The following is a 26,001-nucleotide window of genomic DNA, read 5'->3' on the forward strand; positions in this document are numbered from 1 at the left end:
TCACAAAATCAAATACAGTTTCCAATTACGACAGCACTGAAAGTATTCGAGAATTCTGTCTGAAATATTTGCCAACCTTTGTGCTTCCTCTGCTGAGACTTTTCTCAAGTGGCACTCATATTCAGCTGCTCAAAATGCAAAAATGCTAAATTTAATTGTTAATCACTTTAATTAAAAACCTTATTTTCTTTCTTTGGTTTTGCTTTTCTAAGTACAACAAAATGAAAGTTTTGCAGCTTCTCTTTCACCTATTTCCCCTTAAGTGACCGGAGGCAGTCAAACTTGTCAACTTTACTCAGTTGAAACACATGAACTGGGCGGATGTTTTCGGCTTATCTACAAAAATCTTATAGGTTTTGTAGAAGCAAAGTGCAGACACTGTATTTAATGCTCACTTACCGGTTGGAGCAGGTAGATGAGAGATTCCTCTTGGATTACTATAACTGGCAAAGAAGTTATTTGAGGCGCTTGGAACAAAGTGCTCACAGACGCCATGATCTGGTCAAAACGTCCAGCAAGTCCTCCCAAGGTCACAATCATATCTACCTAAGAAACCACAGGAAAATCGGCAGTCATATATTTAAGGAATTTAAAATGATTATATAGCATTGAACACTTCCATAGAGCTTTCAATACTCTCTTTTATTAGATAAGCCATGAAGAAACGGCAGCCATTGACCGTGCTGTTCAGATGAAGGAATTAAGTCCAATGATAAGTAGCAGTCAGCTTCTGAGAGCAACATTTTTGGTACAAATCGTAAGTTTTTCCCATTTGCCTATGCAGATGGAAAACCAGCCAACTCTTCCTTTAAAACTCTGCTCCATGTTTCTTCCACATGGAAGTCTTCCCAAATCCACAGCTGATGCTGATCCCATCTACCCACATAGCATCCCTGTGGCCACACTGATGATACACAGCACCCAACAGTGAGTGAGCCTGTTGTATAGGTCTCAGGTCTGTCATTGCCCCCACCACAATCCAAGCATGTTAAAGACTTGAACTGTCTTCACTGAACATAGCAAGTTGCCTAAATTCTCTGTACCACATTTTTCTGTTCGCATGGAAAAGCTGGCTAACAATGGCCAATTGATAGGGTTGTTCTGGGGATTAAACGAGGACACTAAATAGGTTAATAAGTGCAAAGACTTAAAACATGTTCACAACACAGTGATTGTTTAAAACGTGTCAGCCGCTCTTCCACTGTATTATTTTTGGTATTATTACATTTATATTACTATTAATATGTTTATTATTGTTACAAGTCATTTGGTATGTTATTTTTTTCACTTAGCACTTTATAGAAAGCATTTCTATCATTACAGTGTAGTTTATTTAAACATTTCCCTATTGTGGATAACACATTTCCATAACATTTATATATAAAATTACTGTGATGCTTTCCTAACATAAAAACAATGGTTGAAGAATGGCCACAGAGCAGTGGAAGGATACAGGGTCACAGTCTCCTCTGGGCGAAGGTCTTAAGGAGAATGAAAGAGAGGTGTTGCCTGGTCTCTTTCCTTTGGCTAATCAGCTTGATCTTCTCATGTATCAGCAGAGTCAAAGCTGCTATACTGATCATGAAAACGGAAAAGCTGGAGAGCTTAATCAAAATATTCTAAGTAAGAAATAGAGTATTTCCTGCCATATCAGCAAACAAGTATGTCACAGTCATCAGTGATTCCTGCCCTACAAATATGAACCCCTGAGTCCTAGGGGTACTCAGAAAGGAGAACAGTACCTGCTCAATCTGGCAGGCTTTGGGCTACAGCCACTCCCTATGGTGAGCACGGAGGAACTCAGGATGTGATCAATGACCAATGCAGGATACTGGCCTCAGAGAGCTGAGAGGCATACGGGAGGAATGATTTTAGTGAGCCCAGACTCTTGCATCTTCCCATGCACAGAAATGTGCCTAATCCCTTAACTTAGGCTACCTATTGTTGTTGTCAGTCACTCAGTTTTGTCTGCCTCTTTGCGACCCATAGACTATAGCCTGCCAGAGTCCTACATCCATGGGATTTTCCAGACAAGAATACTGGAGTGGGTTGCCATTTCCTTCTCCAGGGGATCTTCCTGATGCAGGGACTGAGCCCAGATCGCCCACATTGCAGGCAGGTTCTCTACTGTCTGAGTCACTTGGTTTTCTTTAATTAGTTTTTTAACTTTTTAAATTTAATTAAATTTTCTTTAATTAACCTTTTGATGTTCACACTACCTGCCCTTTGCTGAAAAACTTCTATATAACGTGGTTCCTCCTCCCCTCCTGACAGCAGTTCTCTCAGGGCCACTTGAGATGCTGTCTCCTGGGCTTGAAGTCCTAAAAATTCCCACCAGATAAAACATAACTCTCAACTTTAAGGTTGTGACTATTTTTTAGGTCGATATAAGAAAACTTTACATGTAATAAGAACTGGCAGTTATCCTACTCACTCTACCTGAAGTAAAGTAGAACTTATTTAAAGAGAGGAATTATTTGGCTATTAGCTTTTAAATAGTACATTTTAAAAGCTCAAATAACATGTGCCTTGAAGAAATCATGATTTTAGGAGATAACATGACACCCCTGCGCCGGTACGACCTGTTCAGTTTCCGGGAGAACAGTAAGTGACGTAAGTCGCCATAAAGCCAGAGGCTGTGCGGCTCACAGGCTGTGGCCCTGGTCCTCCTCACAGTGCCTAAGACACGCAAGACACTCAAACGTGTGATGAATGAATAAGTGAAGCCACCACAAGAAAGGGCCAGTCAGCCAAAGGAAACACTGGATTAACTACCATAAAGTGAGGATATACACACCAGAAGGGGGACTCACAACAAGACAGAAAGTAAACTACACAGAAGAATCACAAGGTTGGGAATGAGTTTCCTATTGCTGACCTTTTCAGAGTACAGGGAGAATAGGAATTTTGATTTTGAATATGATACTTTGTGTCAAAACTATGGTATTTTAAGACAAGTATACCATACATCTAGAAGATCTAAATTTTTTTTGGAGTTCTTTCTGGAACTCTGAGAATTAGATTTGAGGCAGAGGAAGACCATGCACCCTAGGAAGCATGTATTACTCCTAATACACAGGTGAAGATTAAGACATCTTAGTCTTCAGAAGAAAGGGGTGAGCTATAAGCCTTTGGGATGTCAAATCAGGTAATGACTTTTAGCAGTGCTTAGAAAATCTTATTAGTAACACTCTAGACCAGAGGGGAACGGCTCAGAAATTATATAGGAACTCAGAAGAATCAAAGAAAATTTGCCTTAAACTGAAGAGAAAGACAATATAAGAAAGAAAGCAGTTCATCCTAAAGGAAATCACCCTAAATATTCACTAGAAGGACCGATGCTGAAGCTCCAATACTTTTGCCACCTGATACAATGAGCCAATTCATTGGAAAAAGAAAAACAAAACTGATGCTGAGAAAGATTGAGGGCAGGAGGAGAAGGGGGCGACAGTGGATGAGATGATTGGATGGCATCATCAACTCAATGGATATAAGTCTGAGCAAACTCCAGGAGATAGCCAAGGACAGGGAAGCCTGGAGTGCTATAGTCCATGGGTTTGCAAAAAGTCAGACACGACTGAGCAACTGAACAGCAATGGAAGATACAGTAGAGAAAGTTCTAAGGCTCTAGAAAAAGCACATGGCACAGTCCTATCTACATAATCCTAAATTCACAGCAGAACAAATACCTGATGATAAAATAGTTTATTCACTATGCAGATAGATTCTGAAATCCCTTATTTTAGGTTCTCAATTTTTCATTACTATCCTCCAAGCCTTGAGGGATCCCATAACCTTTGAGGCTGAAATTTAATCCCCATCTTCCACACTGGGATATCATGATGGATAAGCAGTATCTGTATGTCAGTCATTGAATTTTTTAGAATAAAGAAGCAGCAAGATTACTTCTCATCACTACTCATTTTCTCTACAGGAAGTATTTAGCAAGACTGATTATAAAAACATTAGAGGATCAACGTAAGCTGCAGGGGGCGGGAGGAGCCAGCCAGGAGCTGTTTCTGTAGTAGTCTAGCTCTGGCTGGAAATAGGACATTCAAAGAGACAGAAGAAAGAAGATAGACACCAACCCTGCATATTTACACAGGGCTTCCCTGGTGGCTCAGATAGTAAAGAATCTGTGTGCAATGCAGGAGACCCAGGTTTGATAGCTGGGTCAGGAAGATCCCCTGGAGATGGGAATGGCAATCTGCTCCAGTATCTTGCCTGGAGAACTCCATGGACAGAGGAGCCTGGCGGGCTACAGTCCACAGGGTCCCAAAGAGCCTGACATGCCTGAGTGACTAATACTTTCATTTCACTTTGCAAGCCTAGATGCCTGCCTTTAGGACAACAATGCCACTGGGAAGGACTTTTCAGGCTAAAGCAGGCTGTTTACAGACGGCCAGGACACCTCTTCTATGTGGATCCAAAGCCTGGTGCATTATTACTTCTAACATCACCCAGTGTAACATAAATTTTTAAAACAGCATTTTCTGGATGCCTCAGCATTTCCACAGACTGTAAGCTCCTGACTCCAAGGAACAGGTACACCAGGGTGATAAGACTGGTCTCTATCACAAGTTCCCCTCCCTGCCCTCTTCTGACTGACCTAGGGACACTCAAACACACCGAGTGACGGCTGCTCACACTCCTGCTGTGTCCCCACTCTAAAGCCCCCAAAGGCACCTGCTCACGGGGTCTCGCTGTCTGCCGGCTCCCCACCTGCTTGGTTAAGCTCAGACTCTGCGCCCTCCGCCCGTAAGGCCCCTGCATTGCCCCCTGCATGCCTTTCCCCTTTAGGACCTGTGAGTCAAACAGCCACTTAATTTCAAACGCCTGTCCTTGGCGCTAACTCTGAGTCTGCGTGTGTCTGCACCAGACTGATCTTCAAAACCTCCAGATTATTCCCTACAGCACACACAGTCAGGCTTTGTTACGACTGCCGATACACCTGTGTGTCTCTCTCTCCTTCTAGAGGAGACCTGAGAAACACAGACACCAGCCGCAGCGTGTGACACAGCAGACAGTAAGCATTTCTGAGCCTCATCAGTGCACACAAAATCATGGAAAATTGAATAAATAACCAGAGAGGCAAGAAGTTGATTATTAGGCTGAGTTAACATCATCTAAAATGTACAAAATAGTACTTCCAAACTTGGCAAGGATTCCCATAGTTAGCAACTTTTGAAAACAGTAACTTATTTCACATGTGTTACCCCGGGCGGTAAATATTAGCTGATCATTTACTGTCTATTAGGTACTAAACACTTAGGATAGATCAGTAAACAAGACAAACCACCACCGCCCCTGTGTCCACACAGTCATTCTTTAGGTCTGCATGTGTATTCCTGCCTTACAAATAGGTTTATCTGTACCATTTTTCTAGATTCCACATATATGCATTAATACACGATATTTTTCTGTCTCTTTCTGGGTTTCTTTGATAGCTCAGTTGGTAAAGAACCCACCTGCAATGCAGGAGACCCTGGTTTGTTTCCTGAGTTGGGAAGATCTGCTGGAGAAGGGATAGGCTACCTGCTCCAGTACCCTTGGGCTTCTCTTGTGACTCAGCTGGTAAAGAAACCGCCTGCAATGCGGGAGACCTAGGTTCGATCCCTGGGTTGGGAAGATCCACTGGAGAAGGGAAAGGCTACCCACTCCAGTGTTCTGGTCTGGAGAATTCCATGGACTGTATAGACCACGGGATTGCAAAGAGCTGGACACGACTGAGCAACTTTCACTTTCACTTTCTGACTTCACTCTGTGTGACAGACTCTGTGTCCATCCACGTCTCCACAAATGACCCAGTTTTGCTCCACTGAATGGCTGAGTAATATTCCATGGCATATATGTTCATGTTCCACATCTTCTTCATCCACTTCTCTGTTCAAAGAGTGTCAGGAGGGTAGTCATGAGAACTGAATGCAAAATTAGGAGGAATCAGAGTAAAATCTAAATGCTAGATCTGAAAAAAGCCTTAGCAAGCCACTGTAAAGTCCTGACTTTTATTAGCATTACATGGAAAGCCATTCTGAGCAGCTATTAGTTCTGATATTGCTTGATCCATCAGCAACATCTGACAAGGTTATTTTTACCTCCTCCCAGATATACTCTCTTACACAAATATGGGCTTCCAGCAAAACCATATTTCTTTGATCTCATTGATTGCTTCTTCTCAGGGACCAACATAACAACTTTGGAATAGCCCAGAGTACGGTCCTTAATTCTCTTCTGTCATTACATCCTCTGCCTTGGTATTCTCTGGCAGCCTTGCCGCTTTAAATACCAACAATGTCAATACTTTCTAACAATCTATTGTCAGTCCAGACCTTCTCTCCGCAACTCCAGGCTCCCATATTCAATGTTTACTTGGCATCTGCATTTGGAATCCAATAGAGATCTCCACGTTAACCTGATCTTTCCCTGAATCATGATCTCTCACTGTTTTCCCCACAAAAGCTATTCTACCCCAAACTCCCAGGGTCATTCTTAACTCCTCTCACTTATACCCCTTAAAAAATTATATTGGTCCTAAGTTCAGTGAAAGTCACTCAGTTGTGTCCCGACTCTCTGCGACCCCATGGACTGTAGTCAACCAAGCTCCTCCGAGCATGGGATTCTCCAGGCCAGAGTACTGGAGTGGGCTGCCATTCCCTCCTCCAGGGGGTCTTTCTGACCCAGGGATCAAACCCAGGTCTCCGGCGTTGCAGGCATCTATATTTTGCCATCTAAATTTCTCCCCTCCTCACTACCTACAACCTCATCACAACCACGGCCACCAAAATCTGTCAGAGAGTATGAGTCACCATTATAGCTCATGGGAAAGACTACAGTGGCCTCCAACAGAGCTCTGCTTTTGCCCTTATTTCTCCACAATCTATTCTCAATACAGTATCATAAATGACCCTGTCAAAATGTAAATCAGATTTTGCACCTTTCTGCCCAAAATCCTCCAGTGGTTTTCTTTTAGGATCTATCTATTAAAGCAAAGGAAGTAAAAGCAAAACTAAACAAATAAGCCCTAATGAGACTTAAAGAGATTTTGTGCAGCAAAGGAAACCACTGACAAAATGAAAATACAACCTACTGAATAGGAAAGTATTTGCAAATGATATAACTAATAAGGGGTTAATATCTCAAACATGAAAGACTCATGCAAGTCAACATCAAAAACAAACAAACAAGCAAACCAAGCAGTTAAAAAATGGGCAGAAAAACCAAATAAACATTTTTCCAAAGAGGACATGTAGATGGGCCAACAGGCATGTGAAAAGAAGTTCAACATCACTAAGCATCAGAGAAATGCAAACCAAAACCACAATGAGACACTACATCACACCAGTCAGAATGGCTGTTATCAAAAGGATGACAGATTAGTAAGCGTTAGTAAGGATGTGAAGCAAAGGGAACTCTTATGCACTGTTGATGGGAACAAAATCGGTGTGGCCACTGTGGAAAACAGATGGAGGGCCCTCAAAAAATTAAGTTTCCCTTATGGCTCAGCTGGTAAAGAATCTGCCTACCATGTGGGAGACCTGGGTTCGATCCCTGGGTTGGGAAGATCCCTTGGAGAAGGGAAAGGCTACCCACTCTAGTATTCTGGCCTGGAGAATTCCATGGACTGTACAGCCCATGGAGTCACAAAGAGGTGGACACGACTGAGCAACTTTCACTTTCACTTCACTTTCAAAAAATTAAACACAGAACTTCTATATGATCCAGCCATCTTTCTTCTGCTCCTTCTGGGTAATATACAAAAGAAGTCATGATCTCAAAGAGATACCACACTCTGATGTTCAATGCAGCATTATTCACAATAGTCAAGACATGGAAACAGCCAAAGTGTCTGTTAACAGATGAATGCATAAAAAAGATTTGAAAATATGTGAGATACATGTATATGTATCTGCATATTATATATATAATACACACAAACATACACACAATGGAACAAAATTCAGACACAAGAAAGAAGGATGTCGTACCATTTGGGACAACATGGATGAACCTGGAAGCTTGAGATGCTAAGTGAGATGAATCAGATAAAGAAAGACAAATACTGTATGACCTCACAAGTAAAATTTTAAAAAACTAAACTCAAAAAACAGTGGAATGTCATGTACATATTGGTATATTTAAAATGGATAACCAACAAGATTTACCATACGGTACATGGAACTCTGCTCAATGTTACATGGCAGCCTGGATGGGAGGGGAGTTTAGGGAAGAATGGATACATGAATATACATGGCTGAGTCCCTCTGCTGTTCATCTGAAACTATCACAATCTTGTTAACTGGCTATACCCCATTACAAAATAAAAAGTTTAAAAATAAACACATAAAATAATTCTAAACTCAAAAAAAAAAGAGAGAGAGAGGAGAATGTCAGTTGGGGGGATAGGGAAGTAGAGAGACATTGGTCAAAAAGTACAAACTTCCAGGTAAATGATAAGTTCTAAATATCTAATGACAGCAGGGTGACTATAGCTAACAATACTGAACTATATACTCAGAAGTTACTAAAAGTAGACCATAAATGTTTTGTCACAACAACAAACAAAAGTAACCATGTGAGGTGATGGACTTGCTAACTAACTCTATTAGGATACTCATTTTGCAATATGTATGTGTATTAAATCATGTCATATACCTTAAATGTACACAGTGTTATATATCAAGTATCTCAATAAAGCTGGAAAAATGGAGATACTTTACATTCTTTTTTTTTTCCTGTTTGGTCTTCAAAATCCTCAATGTATTTCACAGTGATGGCACACCTTAAGTTAGGCTAGCTACATGTCAAGTGCTCAGGTGGCCAGTGGATCACACAGGTCTAGAAACAGCAAAGAACAGTGAAGTCATCCACTCCTACTTCTGGGGCCCCTTCTAGAAAAAGCAAAACATTCAATAGCACTATTATGGCTGCAGAGAACTGCTGTCCTTAGGAAAAAGCCCACTTTCTGCTGGTGCTACATGTGCAGACATGATAAATATAGGGAATTTTTAATGAGGATGGACCATGAGTTTCAGAGGGCAACGAGAGGGAGACTGTGCATCTTCGAGGGTAAGTCTCTTTATTTTAGAACACATCTACTATTCTCTAAAGAGCGAAAGCTACTCTCAGAGACTAACACATTTTCTATTGGCTGTGATCCATCAAAGATTCAGTGTTTATAACTTTAAAAAATGTTTCTACAATCCTATTAGATCTATAGAGAAAGTATTTTAAATAACAAATTTGTGCACACATAACACAAGTGTGTATCTATCATGCCATATTCTATAATGTATAAAAAGGTAAAAATCAATTTCTAAATGATTTCTATACATGTCCTACATTCAAGTCAGGGTACTTGACACGGACCTGTTTTTGTTAGCAAAGGGAAGTAGTGGAATAGAAACTGCTTTTGGCTCTTCATCTGCAATCGTGTGTAGCACAAAGAACCCTGAAGCCCTGGGTGAATGCACTGGGGACCTGACTACAGTATAGCGTTGTTGCTGTTCTGTCGCTCAATCCTGTCTGACTCTGCAATGCCATGGACTGTAGCCCACCGGGCTGCTCCATCCATGGGATTTCCCAGGCAAGAATACTGGGGCAGGTTGCCAGTTCTTTCTCCAGGGATTTTCTGGACCCAGGGATCTAACCTGTGTCTCCTGCGTTGGCAGGTGGATTCTTTACCACTGGGCACCAGGAAGGCCCGACTATAATATGGTATACTCCCTTAATAACCACAGAACCATATACAAGTCACAGGACAAGGTGAGTCATCTCTAAAGGCAAGGGACAGACTGAATTCCTAACCTGTTTTTTAAGATCTCTTTCACTTCTAACAGTCCACATGAGATTCTCTGGTTTCCACTCTAATAGGTTAAATAATAATTGTGTCTATTTTGCTTAGAAAACAAATGAAAAACTTGGCTTTGCGTTATCTGTCTTAATAGAATCATGACAAGACTGGCTGAAGGATATATGAGACCAAAAGAAGAAGCAATTTCATTTTTCTATTATAGCAATGAAAGCCTTTTGGTAAACAAATGACATGTTTTTCTCCATTTGTCCTCAAAAAGACTTAGATACAGCATGCATGAAGTCTACAGCAGGGACAGTGGCTGTCAGCATATTTTAATTGCATTGACTCTTCATAAATTGAATTTTGGAGGTGCATAAATGGACAATTTCTTCGTGGCTATCCCTGATAGGCAGGATAACCATACAATTTAATGCACAAGCTGAGACACCCTTGAAAGTAAAAGGGAGCATTATAAATAATTACACCAAGGATATAGGCACAAAACAGGACTATTCCATGTAAACCAAGACACATGTTTATCCTGCTGTTCAAGAATTCCAAGTATGCAGCCAACTGAACAAAATTAAACACAAGGGTCTCAAAAAATTCAGACATTATCCTTAAGCTTCCCTTAACCTTCAGAGATCCATATTATATGAGAACTAGGCTTGAACAGAAGATGAAACTCTCTGGTCCAATTGTCAGATGTTCTAATTTAAAGACACAAGACCCAATGCAGGCTATGAAGAAAATCACTGGATCAGTAGAGAACAGAAACGATAACCTGACAACAGCCCAGCAACATCAAAGTATGTTTCAATGAACCAGTAAAATAATTCAAGTGATTGATGTGAAGTACAATGAGACACCAGAGAAATTAAAGACCTGAGGTTTTACGGTATCAGAATATACTGTATTGACAAACAAAGACTGTACCTGGTTGGATCTTGGCAGCCTATATATAAATATGAAAAACAATACCACAGGGACCCTATTTAAATTTCAACAAGGCCCAATGAGTCACAGTTTAATGGCAGCCTGTTTGGGTGAGAAAGAAATCATGCCTCTTGCAGCGGCAAGATAATAAGGCTCCCTATTTTTCCTCAAATAATTCGCTCTCCATCCTCCTTGCCACAGCCTTAATTCAGTCATCACTTTCCTCACTGGGGTGACCCCACTGGCCTCCTGCCTGGCTTTCTATAACCAAATAGTTTCCTATCTGATTATGGGAGAAAGCTTTCTACATCTCAAATCTGATATGCCAATGTTCTCTTGAAGCATTAGCTCTCCAGAATCTACAAACTAAAGTCCTGTCTCCTCTAATACTCACTTGTAAGTTGCACCCACAGCTCCCAACCCCTTTATATTCTAGAAGCACTTTGGTTTTCAGAACACATCACAAGATTGCAAACTTCAGTGCTGGAACTATCCCCTCCCCTCACTCTCCCTTGTAAAGTATTTCCAAGGATGCCTACCTCCACCTCCTTTAAAAAAAAAAAAGAAAAGAAAACTTGCTTGAACAGAGCATTTTCATCTCAATATGTCAAACTGCAAATATGTTATTAAGAGATGTCATAAACATATTTACACAAAGCTTGCTTTTAAACATGTTCTTTGAATGAAAAGCTTAAAAAAATTAAAAAAGAGGAGGAGGAAGGGACATATTTATACCTGAAAAGTGAGCAATGTACACAAGCTTGTTTTTTATTTGACAGAAAATTATGGAGGCAATGAAAAGGGTCTACACTAAGACACCCAACTGTTTTAAACTATAATCCCCCAGTAAAAGTTGTAGCAATAAAAGTACAGGCAGTCCATACCCTCACTGGAGAGGTCAGCATGCCCAGACGGGAAGAAATTCTTTTTGCCAGAGGCTCTTGAAACACTGGCTGCAAGCCAGCAGCAGAGGAGGCCAGCAGAGACGGGCCAACCCCAAATGCCAGGTCCTCTCCTCAGTAGTGCATTATTAGCCTATAGAATGTCTCTATAAGAGACACGTCAATGATCCAAGGGTGCGTGTGTGATCAGGACTTTCAGCATTACCTATCCTTTGACATCCCAAATCTAAGAGTTTCACCTTTGGTCCTAAACACTCAGAACAAAACACTCTCTTGATTCTGGTTAGTTCCTAGTTCATCTTCCAGATCCAGCTGAGCTACCACCTGCACAAGGAGAGCTCACGCTGGAGAAGGTCCACTTCCGAGGGGCTTCCCACCTGTCCTATCCCGCTTACAAGGGCATCCACTTCACAGACCGCAAGGTCTTAGCATCAAAAACTGTCTCATTCAGGTTGCACCCTACAACCTACAGTACTTAGACGGGCTGGTAAACATGTTACAGACATCTGTTAGCTGAACGGTTACAATTTCCATGCTTTACCTCTGGTGAGTAAGACCAAGTATCATCAAGCACACATTTGAAGTCTATTTTCCAAGGTCCCTATTTCTTTCTCAGGTTCTTGATGTAAAAGATGACTGAAGAGTTATCCTTCCAAGAATCCTATAACTGGTTCTTTTATTACTATCATGAAATTTTCCATCCTTCAGTTCAGCTTGCACACAGCCATGACACTAACTTTCTAAATTGTATTACAGTGTCTCATTCAAAATTTTCTAACAGGTTAACATTACCTATAGATCAAAATTCAAATTTTTTATCTAGAGATTAAAGATCCTTCCTTTGGGACCGCAAACAATCTTTTTAGCACTGATGCTCACTTCTTAGAACTCTTGCTGCATATCAGGAGTTTTCCTTGCTTTCCCTCAGGCTGCTATTTGAAATCCTTAATAACACTTAATTTCAGCTGCCCTGGTCATGACAGAGAACAGGACAATGACTGAGTTCATGCCCAGAATAATGAAATGCTTTTTTGATTTACCTCGGGCTTTGAATTTTTTAAACATTTCAAGCCTGGTTGTAGTAAGTGTTATCTTTCATTACAGATCTATCATGAGTACTAATATTTCCTTGATTACCTGGCCTGTAGGTTCTCAAACCATATCAATGAGAGACCCCTGGGGAAAGAATATTTTTTCCATATAACCAAAAAGCACAATAGTTAAATGTGGAAATGTGTTACTTTTTCTTCTATGTAAATACACAGGGATGGCAAGATCAGATTTGCATGTATTTACATTTCTCTATATCAGAAACTGAATGCCAACGAGAGCTGAATAGAAAAAATAAAACATACTTGTGTTTTGTTTTGTTTTTTTTTACATAATTTTATTCTACTACCTCTGCTGAAAATTAAATTCTTTGAAGAGTCAGGAACATATTATAAGTAAAATTACATATATCATGGTCTGTATAAATAACATGGATATTATAAGTCTACTAGAGGTCTTTATTGTCTCCAAACCTCTCATGTCTTTGAGGTCTTGAGAAATGGAAAGATGTATCATTTGTGGTTTAGAAAACCCAAAATACCTAGCACGGCATCTTCAACATAGTTGGTATTTAGTGCAAAATGAAAACTCGAAGTATGATTTGTATCATATTCAGGAACCACTAGCTATTTGGAAGTAGAGTTTGAAAGTATATTACAGCTTGGGTAAATGTCGTCCATTGAAGTTAACTGACTGCTTGGTAGATGAATGAAAAGATTCACATTGCTTTCCTGACTATCCTACTGAAAAAGCACCAGATATTTGCACCCTGGCCAAAAACTCTATAACATACATGATGTCCTACTGAAGCTGAGCATCGAGAGAGCAACAAGCAGTCATTCTTCCCACTCGTTGGAACGTGGGTTATGAGGCACCAAAACATGGAACCCACATCCTCTTTCTCTCATCCCCTTCCATCCTCTTTCTCTCACCTGCTTCCATTTCCACCACTGAGCAAGCTGAAAACAATTTTCAAAACCTCTGCTCTGTTCCCAGAAGATTAGTATTTTTGTACTTGTGATTATTTTTAAAAGCTATTATCCTATCTTGCATCATCATGATTTGCTTTCTATACTACAAACAACATTTCTTGCTTTTGCTTCAGTCATAGAACAAGTCTTAGCTGCATATTCTTGTCTAAAATGATAAATGAAACTCGTGGCTCCCATGTCTGGATGGATTAGGTTCGGCTATTCATAGCACTTCAGGTGTATTATTTTCCCAAAGTTTAGTGGCATAAAATTCTCTTCATTTTTTATTGACCAGTTAATAATAGGTGGCTATTGGGCTTGCTGCAGTGCAATCCTTAGATTTTGCAATCTGGTGCAATATAAATAGTTTATGTTAATTACCCCCTTCCCACCTTCTGGGAGAATAGAGACATTTTGATTGCAAATTTTGCACTTGGTCATTAACACTCTGGTTTCTAGATTATGCATTGGACCATTTTATAATGCCAAATGAAAATGTTAAAACTGTTACTGCAGTGACATTAATTACTTAAAGTTTATTTCTTGCAATGTAGTAAGTTTCCTTCAGCTAATACACGTATACAAAACAGCTGATCACCTCATCATCCCCAGGTTTACTTTTAGTTTTAAGTGAGGTCATTTGCTATTTTGCTAACTATATTCCATCTCTATAAGCATCATAGTAAACCTAATGCCATCTGGGAGAAAATATTTGTTTAATGATAATTTCCTCTTTCTAAAATAATTTCCTTCATTTATACGGGTGTTTGGAAAAAAATCAAAATCTGTAGGGTCAATTTTATAGTCATCTAAAATCTCTAGTAGAAAAGGATGAAGAAATAGAATTAAAATGCAATCAGTGAACTCTGAATTCAGATAGTCTTATTTCTACTGTGCTTCAACTCTTTTGACATAGCTGGTCATAGTGCAAAGTACACACAGTCACATATATATTGACAGGGTAAGGCTCCTAGTGGACCCAGAAGAGATGCTGATATTATCTTATTTCTATGCCATCTATCTGTTAAGGACCAGCATGCTGGCCACAGAATGCTAAGCAGAACTTCTAGGAAAAGAGACAGTCATGAAACAAAGACATTTTCCACTTCCAGCTGCAAAGAGGGTGAACAGAGAGTGAATGCTATGGGATCCCACCTTCTCTGATTTAAATGTATCTTTCTCAGATAACTAGGCTTATCACCTTACACAAAGAAGGTATTACTATGTATATATCTCTTCTCCTGATTACTTGCTAAACTACCACCAAAAATGTATCAATCTGATGTGCATATCCCTGTGACATGCAGTTAATATCATTTCAGTTCTTCATCCATGACTTAAACTATAGGACATCATTTCTTAAACATGAATGTTACAGGGTTTTTAAGTAGCCTATTGTAAATATTTACCCTAATATTTAAAAAATCTAACATGAAACAAGTTATTCTTCTGCTGGGCAGGCAATCTTCAGTTGGTTAGATGTAAGGCTAAACTAAGGCTTTGGGGGACTGCCTGCTGCTTCATCTCTATCATTCCCTATGATCTCCCCAACACCCTGTTCTCCACTCCCACTGCTGTCGTTTTTCATTTTAGCCCTAGCATAAAGTTAGAAATAAAAATTTGTTTACTAAAATTTGAAATAATCTTTTGCTGTTAAACCAAGACAAACTCTATATGTCTAGTCTGTAGCCTCAAATAGGTGAATTTATTGCTTAAAAGAATGTAGATACTATCATTGTGGACAACCGTAATTATGAGGTAAGCACCACTATATGTGATGTATCTGGAAAACAGGCACATAGAAAAGGAAGAAATTTTATAATCTACTAGGCAATTTCAGGATGTTCCATTATAAGTGCATGGATCTTCCAGAAGATTAACATAAGATACAGTTTCCTCCTCCATCTGTAGTTTCTGTGTCTCCACGATGCAGTAATTCTAAATAAAATAGTCCTTTTCACATTAGGTCAGCGTTCTCCTGCAAAGGAGCACCACACCAACCATATCTGCAATTCTCTGCATTAATAAGAAATTTTATCTGGTAAGTGAGTCATCCAGCTGAGAGTCCTGGTAAACAGATAAACTTAACCCTTGTTCCGGGGCCCATAAAAGCACGCCTTTCCTTTGGCAGGGATGGATTAGGCTGCCACAGCCTGGAGGGCAGTTAGCTTTTTATATCCATCGCAGCATCTCCTGAGTCACTCCAAAGCACGGGGAATATCTATTTTCTCTTGTTGCACAGCCCTATAAAAAAGATTGCTGGTCTCTAAGAAGAAGGAAAAAACAGAGATGTGAATTTCTCTTTTGAAGGCTTTTCCAAAATGATCTAGGAAAACAGCCTGCTAGTTCACACAATGCACAGAAATTTTTCTTCTCCTTGCTTCCTCCTGATACTTAGCTTGCACCTCATTTGTTCCAGAACCTGAACATGTAAGTAGTCTGTCACTCGACAAAGACAGCAATTCTGGTAATACAGCAAAAATTAAAAGGGGGTCTGTGTAGGCATACTGATGTATACTTGAATGTGCATTTATGTGTGTGTTTGTGTGTGTGTGTGTGTGACATGTTGCTTTTTAGAACTTCACAAAAATTACCAATTAAGCTTACAACATCCCTTTGGGGTAGATAAGCACCGGAACGGAGGCAGAAAAACGTGTTATGAGAGTCTTACAATGCCTCAGCTACAGAACTGATGTTGAAATTGTATGGTATTGCTTTCAATATCAATTCAAGGAATTTGGCAAGATTTATCCTTGTCAAGTTCACAATGGCCATGGCTTATGCGACAATTTCTACGTATTCTCATTTGTCAGCTCTCAACTTTCTCATGAAACTTAAGCTTAGAAAAAGAATCAGGTCCCAGGAGTAAAACACCAACTAACGAAATGAAAAGAAGATACCCTGTGTACTGTTTTTAAAAACACACAACACACATCCCCTTTCCCTGCCCCACACAGTGAAGAGAAAAGCCGGATGTGTGTGTATGACCAATTAACAGTCGATATCTCCATGTACTAGCCAAAATAAAAGCGTGTTCGATTACAAAGGAACGAGGGCTAGGGCAGTAGAATAAACTTTGCTATGTCAAAGGAGATTACTAAATAAAGTTTACCAACATTTCCTATAAAGGCTGTTCTTACATATATGTATATATTCACTTGATGAATATTTATGGACTGCCAGGAATTGTTTTAGATGTTGGGAATACAGCAGAGAACAAACAAGCACAATTCCCTGCCCACACAAACTTTACACTCCAGCCAGTGAATACAGAAACAACTATTCTAAACACGTCTGATGGTGACAAGTGGAATGCAGAAATTCAGCAGGAAAGGGGAAAGGGCTGCTGAACTTGGAGATGGAAGAAGAGGAGGGATGTGTGTGTGGGGGGAGATATTTAAATTGGGTGGTCATACCAGGCTTCATCAGTGTGAGGTACAATTTCATTAGAAAAAAATTCTTATTTCATTTTCCCAAATGTAAATTTAAAGGTGAAGCAAAAGGACCTCCCTGGTGGTCCAGTGATTGAGAGTCTGCCTGCCAAGCAGAGGACACAGGCTCGATCTGTGGTCTAGGAAGATCCCACATGCTGCGGAGCAACTAAACCCGTTTGCCATAACCTGAGCCTGTGTTCCAAAGCTGGAAGCCGCAACTACCGAAGCCCACGCACCTAGAACCTATGCTCTGCAATAAGAGAATCCACCACAATGAGAAGCCCATGCACCACAAATAGAGTAGCCCCCACTCTACACAACTAAAGAAAGCCCGCACACAGCAACGAAGATCCAGCACAACCAAATTAATGAGTTGCTGTTGTTGTTCAGTCGCTAAACCATGTCCAACTCTTTGCGACCCCACCAGTCTGCAACACGCCAGACTTCCTTGTCCTTCACCATCCCCCAAACTCTGCTCAAACTCGTGTCCATTGAGTCAATGATGCCACCCAACCATGTCATCCTCTGTCACCCCCTTCTCGTCCTGTGCTCAGTCTTTCCAAGCATCAGGGTCTTTGCCAATGAGTCGCTCTTCGCATCAGGTGGCCAAAGAATTGGAGCTTCAGCATCAGTCCTTCCAATGAATATTCAGGTCTGATTTCCTTTACGATTGACTGGTTTGATCTCCTTGCTGTCCAAGGGACTCTCAAGAGTTTTCTCAAGAGTTTTCTCCAGTGTCAATCAAAATTTGGTGCTCAACTTTCTTTATGGCCCACCTCTCACATCTGTACATGACTACTGGAAAAACCATAGCTTTGATGACACGAATCTTTGTCAGCAAAGTGATGTCTGTACTTTTTAAAATATTGTCTAGGTTTCAAGTAAATAAATAAATAAAAATTAAATAAGTAAAAGGTGAAGTAGAGAAGAGTTGTATACAAAACAAATCTGCTTTTTCAAAAGTTGGAACTATCCTGAAAAGGCAAGCCAGAGCAACTATGACAGTCTGAATTAGTATATGGTGATGCATCTATATGTTTCCTTTATTAGAATGGAAACTATTTGAGGCCATTGGTTTGGCCACCAAATCATACCTGGCTACAGGTACGACATGAAAGTTCATTAAGCTTATTAGCAGAAGATCCTCAGGAGCTTCCATAGTGTATCTAAGAGAAGAAAGTTTACTTTGGGAACTCTGAAGCTAACTTTTGACAAATGTTGGGTAATACGTCTCTTAGCGACCGCGCAGTGAGCACAAGGCACGTGCAAGCTGGGAGAAGCTAGCGCACGCCATCCCTCTTCTCTCTCCACCAAGGTCGGAGGCCAGGAGTGATTAGCAGAGGTGTGCAATCGTCCTGCGGGTGGATCCCACCACTAAACAGACCGACCCCATTCTCACTGGTTCCCCAGGAATACGGAGGGCTGAAGACTTCCCCTAGAAAACACAGCAACCTGTGAGAAGCCCTCTGTTTCATTCATGTGTCTTATAGTACAAGAAATCTCGTAAAACTAGAGTATATCCAAAAGAAACAATGCTAGGATGTTAGCTAGACTTACTGTGATGATTTCACAATTTATACAAATATCAAATCATGTTGTACACATGAAACATGTCATACCTCAATTAAAAAAATTTTTTGTCATGAAAAAAAAAGAAAATGATGAGTCCATGAACCAGAGCTATAAACTTAATTAGTCTGATTGCTAAAAACATTATCTAATTTTAATATCATATTGCTCCATGAAATTTATTATAAAATCAAAAGGTTAACTATGCATATATTCTATAAAAGATATTTATATTTATATTAATTTTTATAAAATAGATGAAAGTATATATTTTATAAGATAAACACCATTATATAAATTATGTGCCTGCATACATGCTCCTTTGCTTCAATCATGTCCAACCCTTTGCGAACACATGGACCGCCAGGCTCCTCCATCCATGGGATTTTCCAGGCAAGGATACTGGAGTAGGTTGCCATTTCCTTCTCCAGGGGATCTTCCTGACCCAGGGATCAAACTCACATCTCCTGCATTGGCAGGCAGATTCTTGACCACTGAGCTACCTGGGAAGCCTCATATATAACTATTACATATAAAATATATTTTACAAAATGAAATACATAAAATATATTTTAGAGTATTTTATATTTCATTTACATAAAATTTATATTTATATTCTATAAACATACAAATATACTACATAAAATATACCCTATTATATAAAATATTAAAAAAGATCACAAGAGCTAAGGTGCATAACAATATATGACTATTAATACCACCACAGCTGCTGTTATATTTTTATGAAGGACTTTATATGTGGCTGACACTGCAGTAAGTGCTTTGCCTCATAACTCCCTGGTATGTGCATATTATTATTCTGACTTTACAGATGAGAGAGCTGAGTCTTAAAGAACCAGTCATGCAGCGGAAAGAAAGTCAGCCTACCACAAGCATCAGAGATAACCTTTAATTACAATGTGTTGGAGACCAATACTTTTCATAATAAACATATTCAATCTTCACAACTGGTACAGACAACAAGCAATATAAAGAATCTGGACACGTGTCATGGAGAATTAGTAGGAACTGCTACTGAGAAGATTCTTTCAGAGGATACGTGCCAGCTAAGGTTTGCCAGGATGGCCTTTGGAATCTGCCTTGATGTTACTGGAAATACATTTATTCACTGAACAAGTATTTATTGAATAAGTAACTAAGAGAAAAGATTTAAAGCATATATCCACTTAAAATAGAGGCTATAAATTTTAGTAAGGGAATGGAGTGAATGGGGCAAATAGAAGACTAGTCAAATACCCCAGGTAAGAAATGATAAAGGTCTGAACTAAGACAGCAGCAGTAAGACTGGAAGGAACAAAGTGGGCACAGGAGATATCTGTAGGATTATAGCAGCTGCAACTAGCCATTGAGGGATGGTACAAGGATAGTAAAATATAAGGTTACTCTCAGGTTCTGCCAGGCGGATGGATGGCAGTGCCATTGAATGAGACAGAAAATAAAGAAAGAGAAAATGAGATTTTTGTGAGAAAGATGATGAATTTTGGTTTACACTGAAATGAAGTTCCTCTGGCCTTCCAGTTAGTGGTTAGAAATAGGGCTTTGGAGTTCAGGATTAGAAACATTAATGGCACAGAATGATAACTGAAGCCCAGGGAAACAAGATAGAAGTAAAAGGCAGGTGTGACAGAATATCAATATAAGAAGAGCCGGGGAGAAAACACAGGTGGTGATGAAGACCACAGGACTTTGATGGGTCAGGAGGGAACACAGGAAAAAACATGGTTACTCCTTCAAGAGCCAATCCTGATAAAATCACATCCTTGATTGAGTCTTACCATACTCTGGTCTCTTGGGAAAACTGGAATGGTTAAAAGGATCTGGGCTGTCACGTAGTTTAAAAACACCAATTTCTAGCTAAGATTTTCAAGCAGGCATGATTTTCATGTCCAATAACTGCCTAAACGGGCAGCAGACATGACTTGAAACTTTCTGAGGAAACACTTTAAAGTTGAAAGAGTCCACAGAAAGTTATTTTGATTGAAGTTCATGCCTTTCTATTTTACTATGACACATGGCATAGGAAGATAACACCATTCTCCAGTTATAGCATCTTGAAGACACTGAAATATGTTTTGAATAAACATTTTACTTAGAAATAATTTGAGATTTGGGGAAAAGTCGTGAAGATAGTTCAGGTAGCAAGACCAAGTACCAGTTCCCACTGATGTTAACTCACTGACCAGACACATATTAAAATATCTTTTGCAACTTGAGGTATGTCAATATACACTCACATAACAAATCGCCGGCCACAGGTGCTAAGTTTCTGCAAAAGTCTCCTTGTCAACGATGTGCTAACATCTTATACAAAGACGCCACATCTGTCATAACTAAAACTGACACTGGGGCACCAATATTAACGATACTCTGGACTGTATTCACATCTCACCCCACTGCATTTAGCTTTCATGTCTCTCTCATCTATTCGGTTCTGAATCATGACTGATGATGTTTATTATGATACTTTAAGGTGGTATTGACTAGGTTTCGCTAATGTAAACACAGTATTTATTCCTCTCTAGAAGACATTTACACACACAACAGATTTATTGTTTTGCTTCATATAAGACTGAAATCTTGACAAAGATATCAGCTCATCAGAGTGGACTTTACTGAAGACGTCACAGTACCTTGGAAAATACTTCTCAGAGGACTATCATACAACTATCTTCCTGTACATATTTTATCATATTGTAAAAGTAATTAGTCCAATCAGATAGAAAGAGTCAGTTGCTCAGCTGAGTCCAACTCTTTGAGACCCCATGGACTGTAGGCCACCAGTCTCCTCAGTTCAGTTCAGTTGCTCAGTCGTGTAAGACTCTTTGAGACCCCATGGACCGCAGCATGCCAGGCCTCCCTGTCCATCATCAACTCCCAGAGCTTGCTCAAACTCATGTCCATAGAGTCAGTGATGTCATCCAACCATCTCATCCTCTGTCATCACCTTCTCTTCCTGCCTTCAATCCTTCCCAGCATCAGGGTCTTTTCCAATGAGTCAGTTCTTCGCATCAGGTGGCCAAAGTATTGGAGTTTCAGCTTCAGCATCAGTCCTTCCAATGAATATTCAGGACTGATTTCCTTTAGGATGGACTGGTTGGATCTCCTTGCAGTCCAAGGGACTCTCAAGAGTCTTCTCCAACACCACAGCTCAAAAGCAGCAATTCTTTGATGCTCAGCTTTCTTTATAGTCCAACTTTCACATCCAAACATGACTACTGGAAAAACCATAGCTTTGACTAGATAGACTTTTGTTGTTAAAGTAATGTTTCTGCTTTTTAATATGCTGTCTAGGTTTGTCATAGTTTTTCTTCCAAGGTGCAAGTGTCTCTTAATTTCATGGCTGCAATCACCATCTGCAGTGATTTTGGCACCCTGCAAAATAAAGTCTGTTACTGTTTCCATTGTTTTGCCATCTATTTGCCATGAAGTGACGGGGGAAAATGAACCAGTCTCCTATGTCCATGAAATTCTCCAGGGTGCCATTCCATTCTCCAGGGTATCTTCCCAACCCTAGGGAGGGAACCAGGTCTCCTCTATTGCAGGCGGATTCTTTACCATCTGAGCCACTCAGATATAATGAGTTAGCCAATCAGACATAGTTAGTCTTAAATTTGATAAGCAGCAACAGTTATTTAGTATGAACATAAAAAAATTAGTCCATTACAAATTAATCATGTCCAATACTGACATTTAGTGGATAAAAATAGTTTAAAACTCTCCAAGATCAGCAGGTAGGTGTGATTCAGGCACCTTTCAAATGACTAGTTCTCTCCTGGATCCCTTTAAAATTAGAGTTATCTATCTCCCCACAGCCCTCATGGTCTCTGAAAAGTAAGCCCCACCGGCCTTCAAAGCCACAAATCCTGGGGGCTCATCTTCCAGTCACAGGACCCCCATGATGGGGAGGCTGATGCCAGGTTCACAACCCTTGTTCCCTGGGGAAAATCTCTGTAATTGTAAATAATCTCCTGTTTACAGGTTACCCACCTGGGGGTATGTGTCTTGACTATACTAGACTCCGCCCCTCCTAGCTGTCTGGTTATGTTTTCTTTCTATAGATCTTTTCTGGTGGGTTTCAGTGCTTTTCACTGATAGTTGCTCTGTAAAGAGTTGTAATTTTGATGTGCCCCAGAGAGGAGGTAAGCTCAGGGTCTTTCTACTCTGTCCTCTTTGGTGAATGATTATCTCCACAGTCTTTATGGATATTTAAGTTAGTCCCTAAAACTAGTCTCTGTGTATATAAATTTTAGGCATTTGCTCTTATTTATGTAACACTTAGGGCTTCCCTGGTTGCTCAAATGGTAAAGCGTCTTCTTGCAATGCAGGAGACCTGGGTTCAATCCCTGGGTAGGGAAGATACCCTGGAGAAGGAAATGGCAACCCACTCCAGTACTCTTGCCTGGAAAATTCCATGGAAAGAGGAGACTGGTAGGCTATAGTCCATGGGGTCGCAAAGAGTCGGACACAACTGAACGACTTCACTTTCACTATGTAATACTTGATTTATTCAGCGTCCTATGTCATTTAATTAAAAAAAACTGTTTATAAAAATAATATAGTATAAAGGGTTAAAAGGCATTGAGGTTTTAGCAAATAAAACTCGTACGAGTTGAAATCTATACAGTTTGAAATTAACATCAACTTTTCTGCCTACATTTTGTCCAATACAAGTCTCTTTAAAATAACAGAAACTAAAGTAACTGATTCTATTGCCATGTAATTCTAGGAAATATCCCAACCTACATTTTGGGAGAACTATTATTCTTCTTGCCTTATCATCTAGATATCTTCCTGCTTCACCCTAAACAATGTATGTCTTACATTTTTTGAAACTTGGAGCAAAAGCTTTTAATGTTTTCCCTTGTATTCCAGGATTTAGATCTAAAATGTGTATCATAGCATCAAAAAATATATTTGCTCTTTGAAGATTCAGTCATATCAGATAGCAGCCTGATAATGTATTATTCATGACTCAGTCACAGATAAACAATGTGGCAACATAAAAGCAGAGCATTAAAAAGCCGCATGTATCACAGAACCCTTTCACAGAGGGATGAAAGTTCGGGAGGAGCAGGTTTTAAATAGGTAAATAAATAATAAATAAGGCAATTTAGGGAAATCTTTTTTTATAATTAACCTCGTGTTCTAGATAGTGAACTCCTTAAGGATAAGGAGACATCCTAATCCAAATTCTACAAAGTTCTAATATGGTACATAGTATGGTTCCTCAACATATTAAATACTACTTTAATTCATTTATACTATAGCTGATATTTTAACATACATGCTAATAAGATCTCACCAAATATTGACATTTGACATTTGGATTACACATTCATATTTATAATTTAGTAAGTGGAAAACCAGAAATGTTTGATAATTTTCTAAGATTTATTAAGCAGGGAAGGAAAAAGGATTTTCTGATATAGTTCATGTGTATTTTAGGAAGAAATCTGTAAAAGCCCTCATGGTGATCTCACTTGAGGGCAGGAGAACGTGCGGAGAGGAATCTTTTATGATTTTCCCTTCTAACGCCTCTAATCTTGCTTTTCTCCTACTATTATATTAAATCAAAGACCGTGTTGTCACTCCCAGGTTAAACATAAACTCAGGGGAAAGCCCACAGAGAGTCCTCAGATTTAACACAACCATCTTTTCCAGTCTGAACAACAGCTACTTTGTATAGTTTCATTGTGAGTTATGTGTTCAGTTGACCTGACCGCGCTTCTAACAACAAAGTCTCTGTCTTAAAATTCAAAACAACACTGTCGCCTCACTGGAGTGCCAGCCACCTTGTCTGTGTGCTGCCACGCTTGGCCACCACCTTCTCCCCTTCGCCATCTCACTCCTGCTTCTTTCTTATGTCCCAGGCTTCTCTAAAAGCCTCTCCCCTGAATGCATCATCGTCTGCTCTCCTGTGACTTCCCCGAGCATCTCATGTGCAAAGTGTTGCCATCTGATCATGAACAAAATAGACCTGATCTCAGCTTCATGGGCTATATAGTCAAGCTGGGAAGAAAGGCCTTAGCGAACAGAAATAATTAACACAATTATCAAAAGTGTTCAGAGTATCTGAAGAGAGAAAAGAGGGAAGCATAGAAATGTAGAGCAGCCGAGCGTAACCCAGAGCGATGGTGGGGGAACGTCCTTGAAGGACTTCCCTGGTGGTCCAGTGGCTAAGACTCTGCGCTCCCAGAACAAGGGGTCCAGGTTCCATCCCTGATCAGGGAACTAGATCCCACACGCCTCAGCTGAGAGCTCACATGCCACAACAAAAACCTCGCAATTCACAGTGAAAGATTCCACACGCCACAACTAAGACCTGGGGCAGCCAAATACATCAATGAATATTTTTTAAACGTCCTCCATGAGGACGTCAGGACCACACCATCATGGCTTTGGCAAGAAAATCAAAATGTACTCAAGACATTCTAGTGGGAGGGAGCAACATATACAGAAACACCTCAAGGCAAAGGAGAAGGGGGAATCTAGAATCTTTTAGGAACAAGAAGAAAGAGGGGCTCAAGATGAGGATGTGGAATGCCCTGGGCCCAAAGCATGTCTGCCACGGAGGTGCCCTGTTCCCATCCTCCCCACAAAGACCTCACCACGGAGCTGTGGGGAGGGCAGCTGGCTCCCCTCGCCCAGCGGCAGTCCCTTTGTGATACACCGCAGCCTGCCCCTGGGGCCACACGCTTCCCCGGCAGCCTCCGGCCTAAGCACAGGGGAGCGAGAGGATGTGGTCCTTTCTGCCCAACGCAGGTGTCCTCCAAGAGGTCCTCTTGCGCTGGGCCTGCAATGGCTTGGATAACATGCTGCCCAGTGTGTTTCACAGATCAGAACACCTGATTACTGTACTCTTGCCTCCCAGCCTGAGGCTCTCTCTAGACTTTGGTTGTTGAGTTTGAGACAGGACGGTTTGTTTTGTGATTCAGTGACTGAACACTGTATACAGACACTATCAGTTAGACACAACAAACATCACTGCCTTCCCAGCTTCCAGTGGGAGCACTAGGAAAACCAAAACTATTGTGAAGATTTAGAACTTTCTTCTAAGAAATTCCACATTAGCTATGTCTCGATGAAGCCGATAACTCTCAGTAGGTTGTTTCCCCTTTTCCTTAAACAAACAGATAATTACAGCAATTGACTGCTGCAAGTGGCACATTTGGTACAGCTCAAGCCACCACAGAGATGAGAAATGTTCACTCAGTTACTTGTGGTAAGAATGTAGAGTGAGCTACTTGTCAACTAATGATGGTTACAAAAGGCTGTCCCCTTCAAAGGGACCAAAGGATCGACTCCTTCAGCTTAGTCAACATACC

The 26,001-nt window shown here is 40.2% G+C and overlaps 1 protein-coding gene across 7 annotated transcripts in view; it reads right to left on the reverse strand.

The window, feature by feature from the left end:
- TPK1 (thiamin pyrophosphokinase 1) overlaps positions 1-26,001 on the reverse strand; it is a 345,650-nt gene that overhangs the window by 141,971 nt on the left and 177,678 nt on the right. For all 7 annotated transcript variants that reach the window (XM_065939582.1, XM_065939576.1, XM_065939575.1 and 4 more), the window contains one exon: positions 400-546. In XM_065939582.1, coding sequence (XP_065795654.1) covers positions 400-546 — 147 coding nt within the window. The remainder of the gene's footprint in view (positions 1-399; positions 547-26,001) is intronic.

This window comes from Muntiacus reevesi, chromosome 6, assembly GCF_963930625.1.
Source record: "Muntiacus reevesi chromosome 6, mMunRee1.1, whole genome shotgun sequence".
In the NCBI taxonomy this organism is placed as follows: domain Eukaryota; kingdom Metazoa; phylum Chordata; class Mammalia; order Artiodactyla; family Cervidae; genus Muntiacus; species Muntiacus reevesi.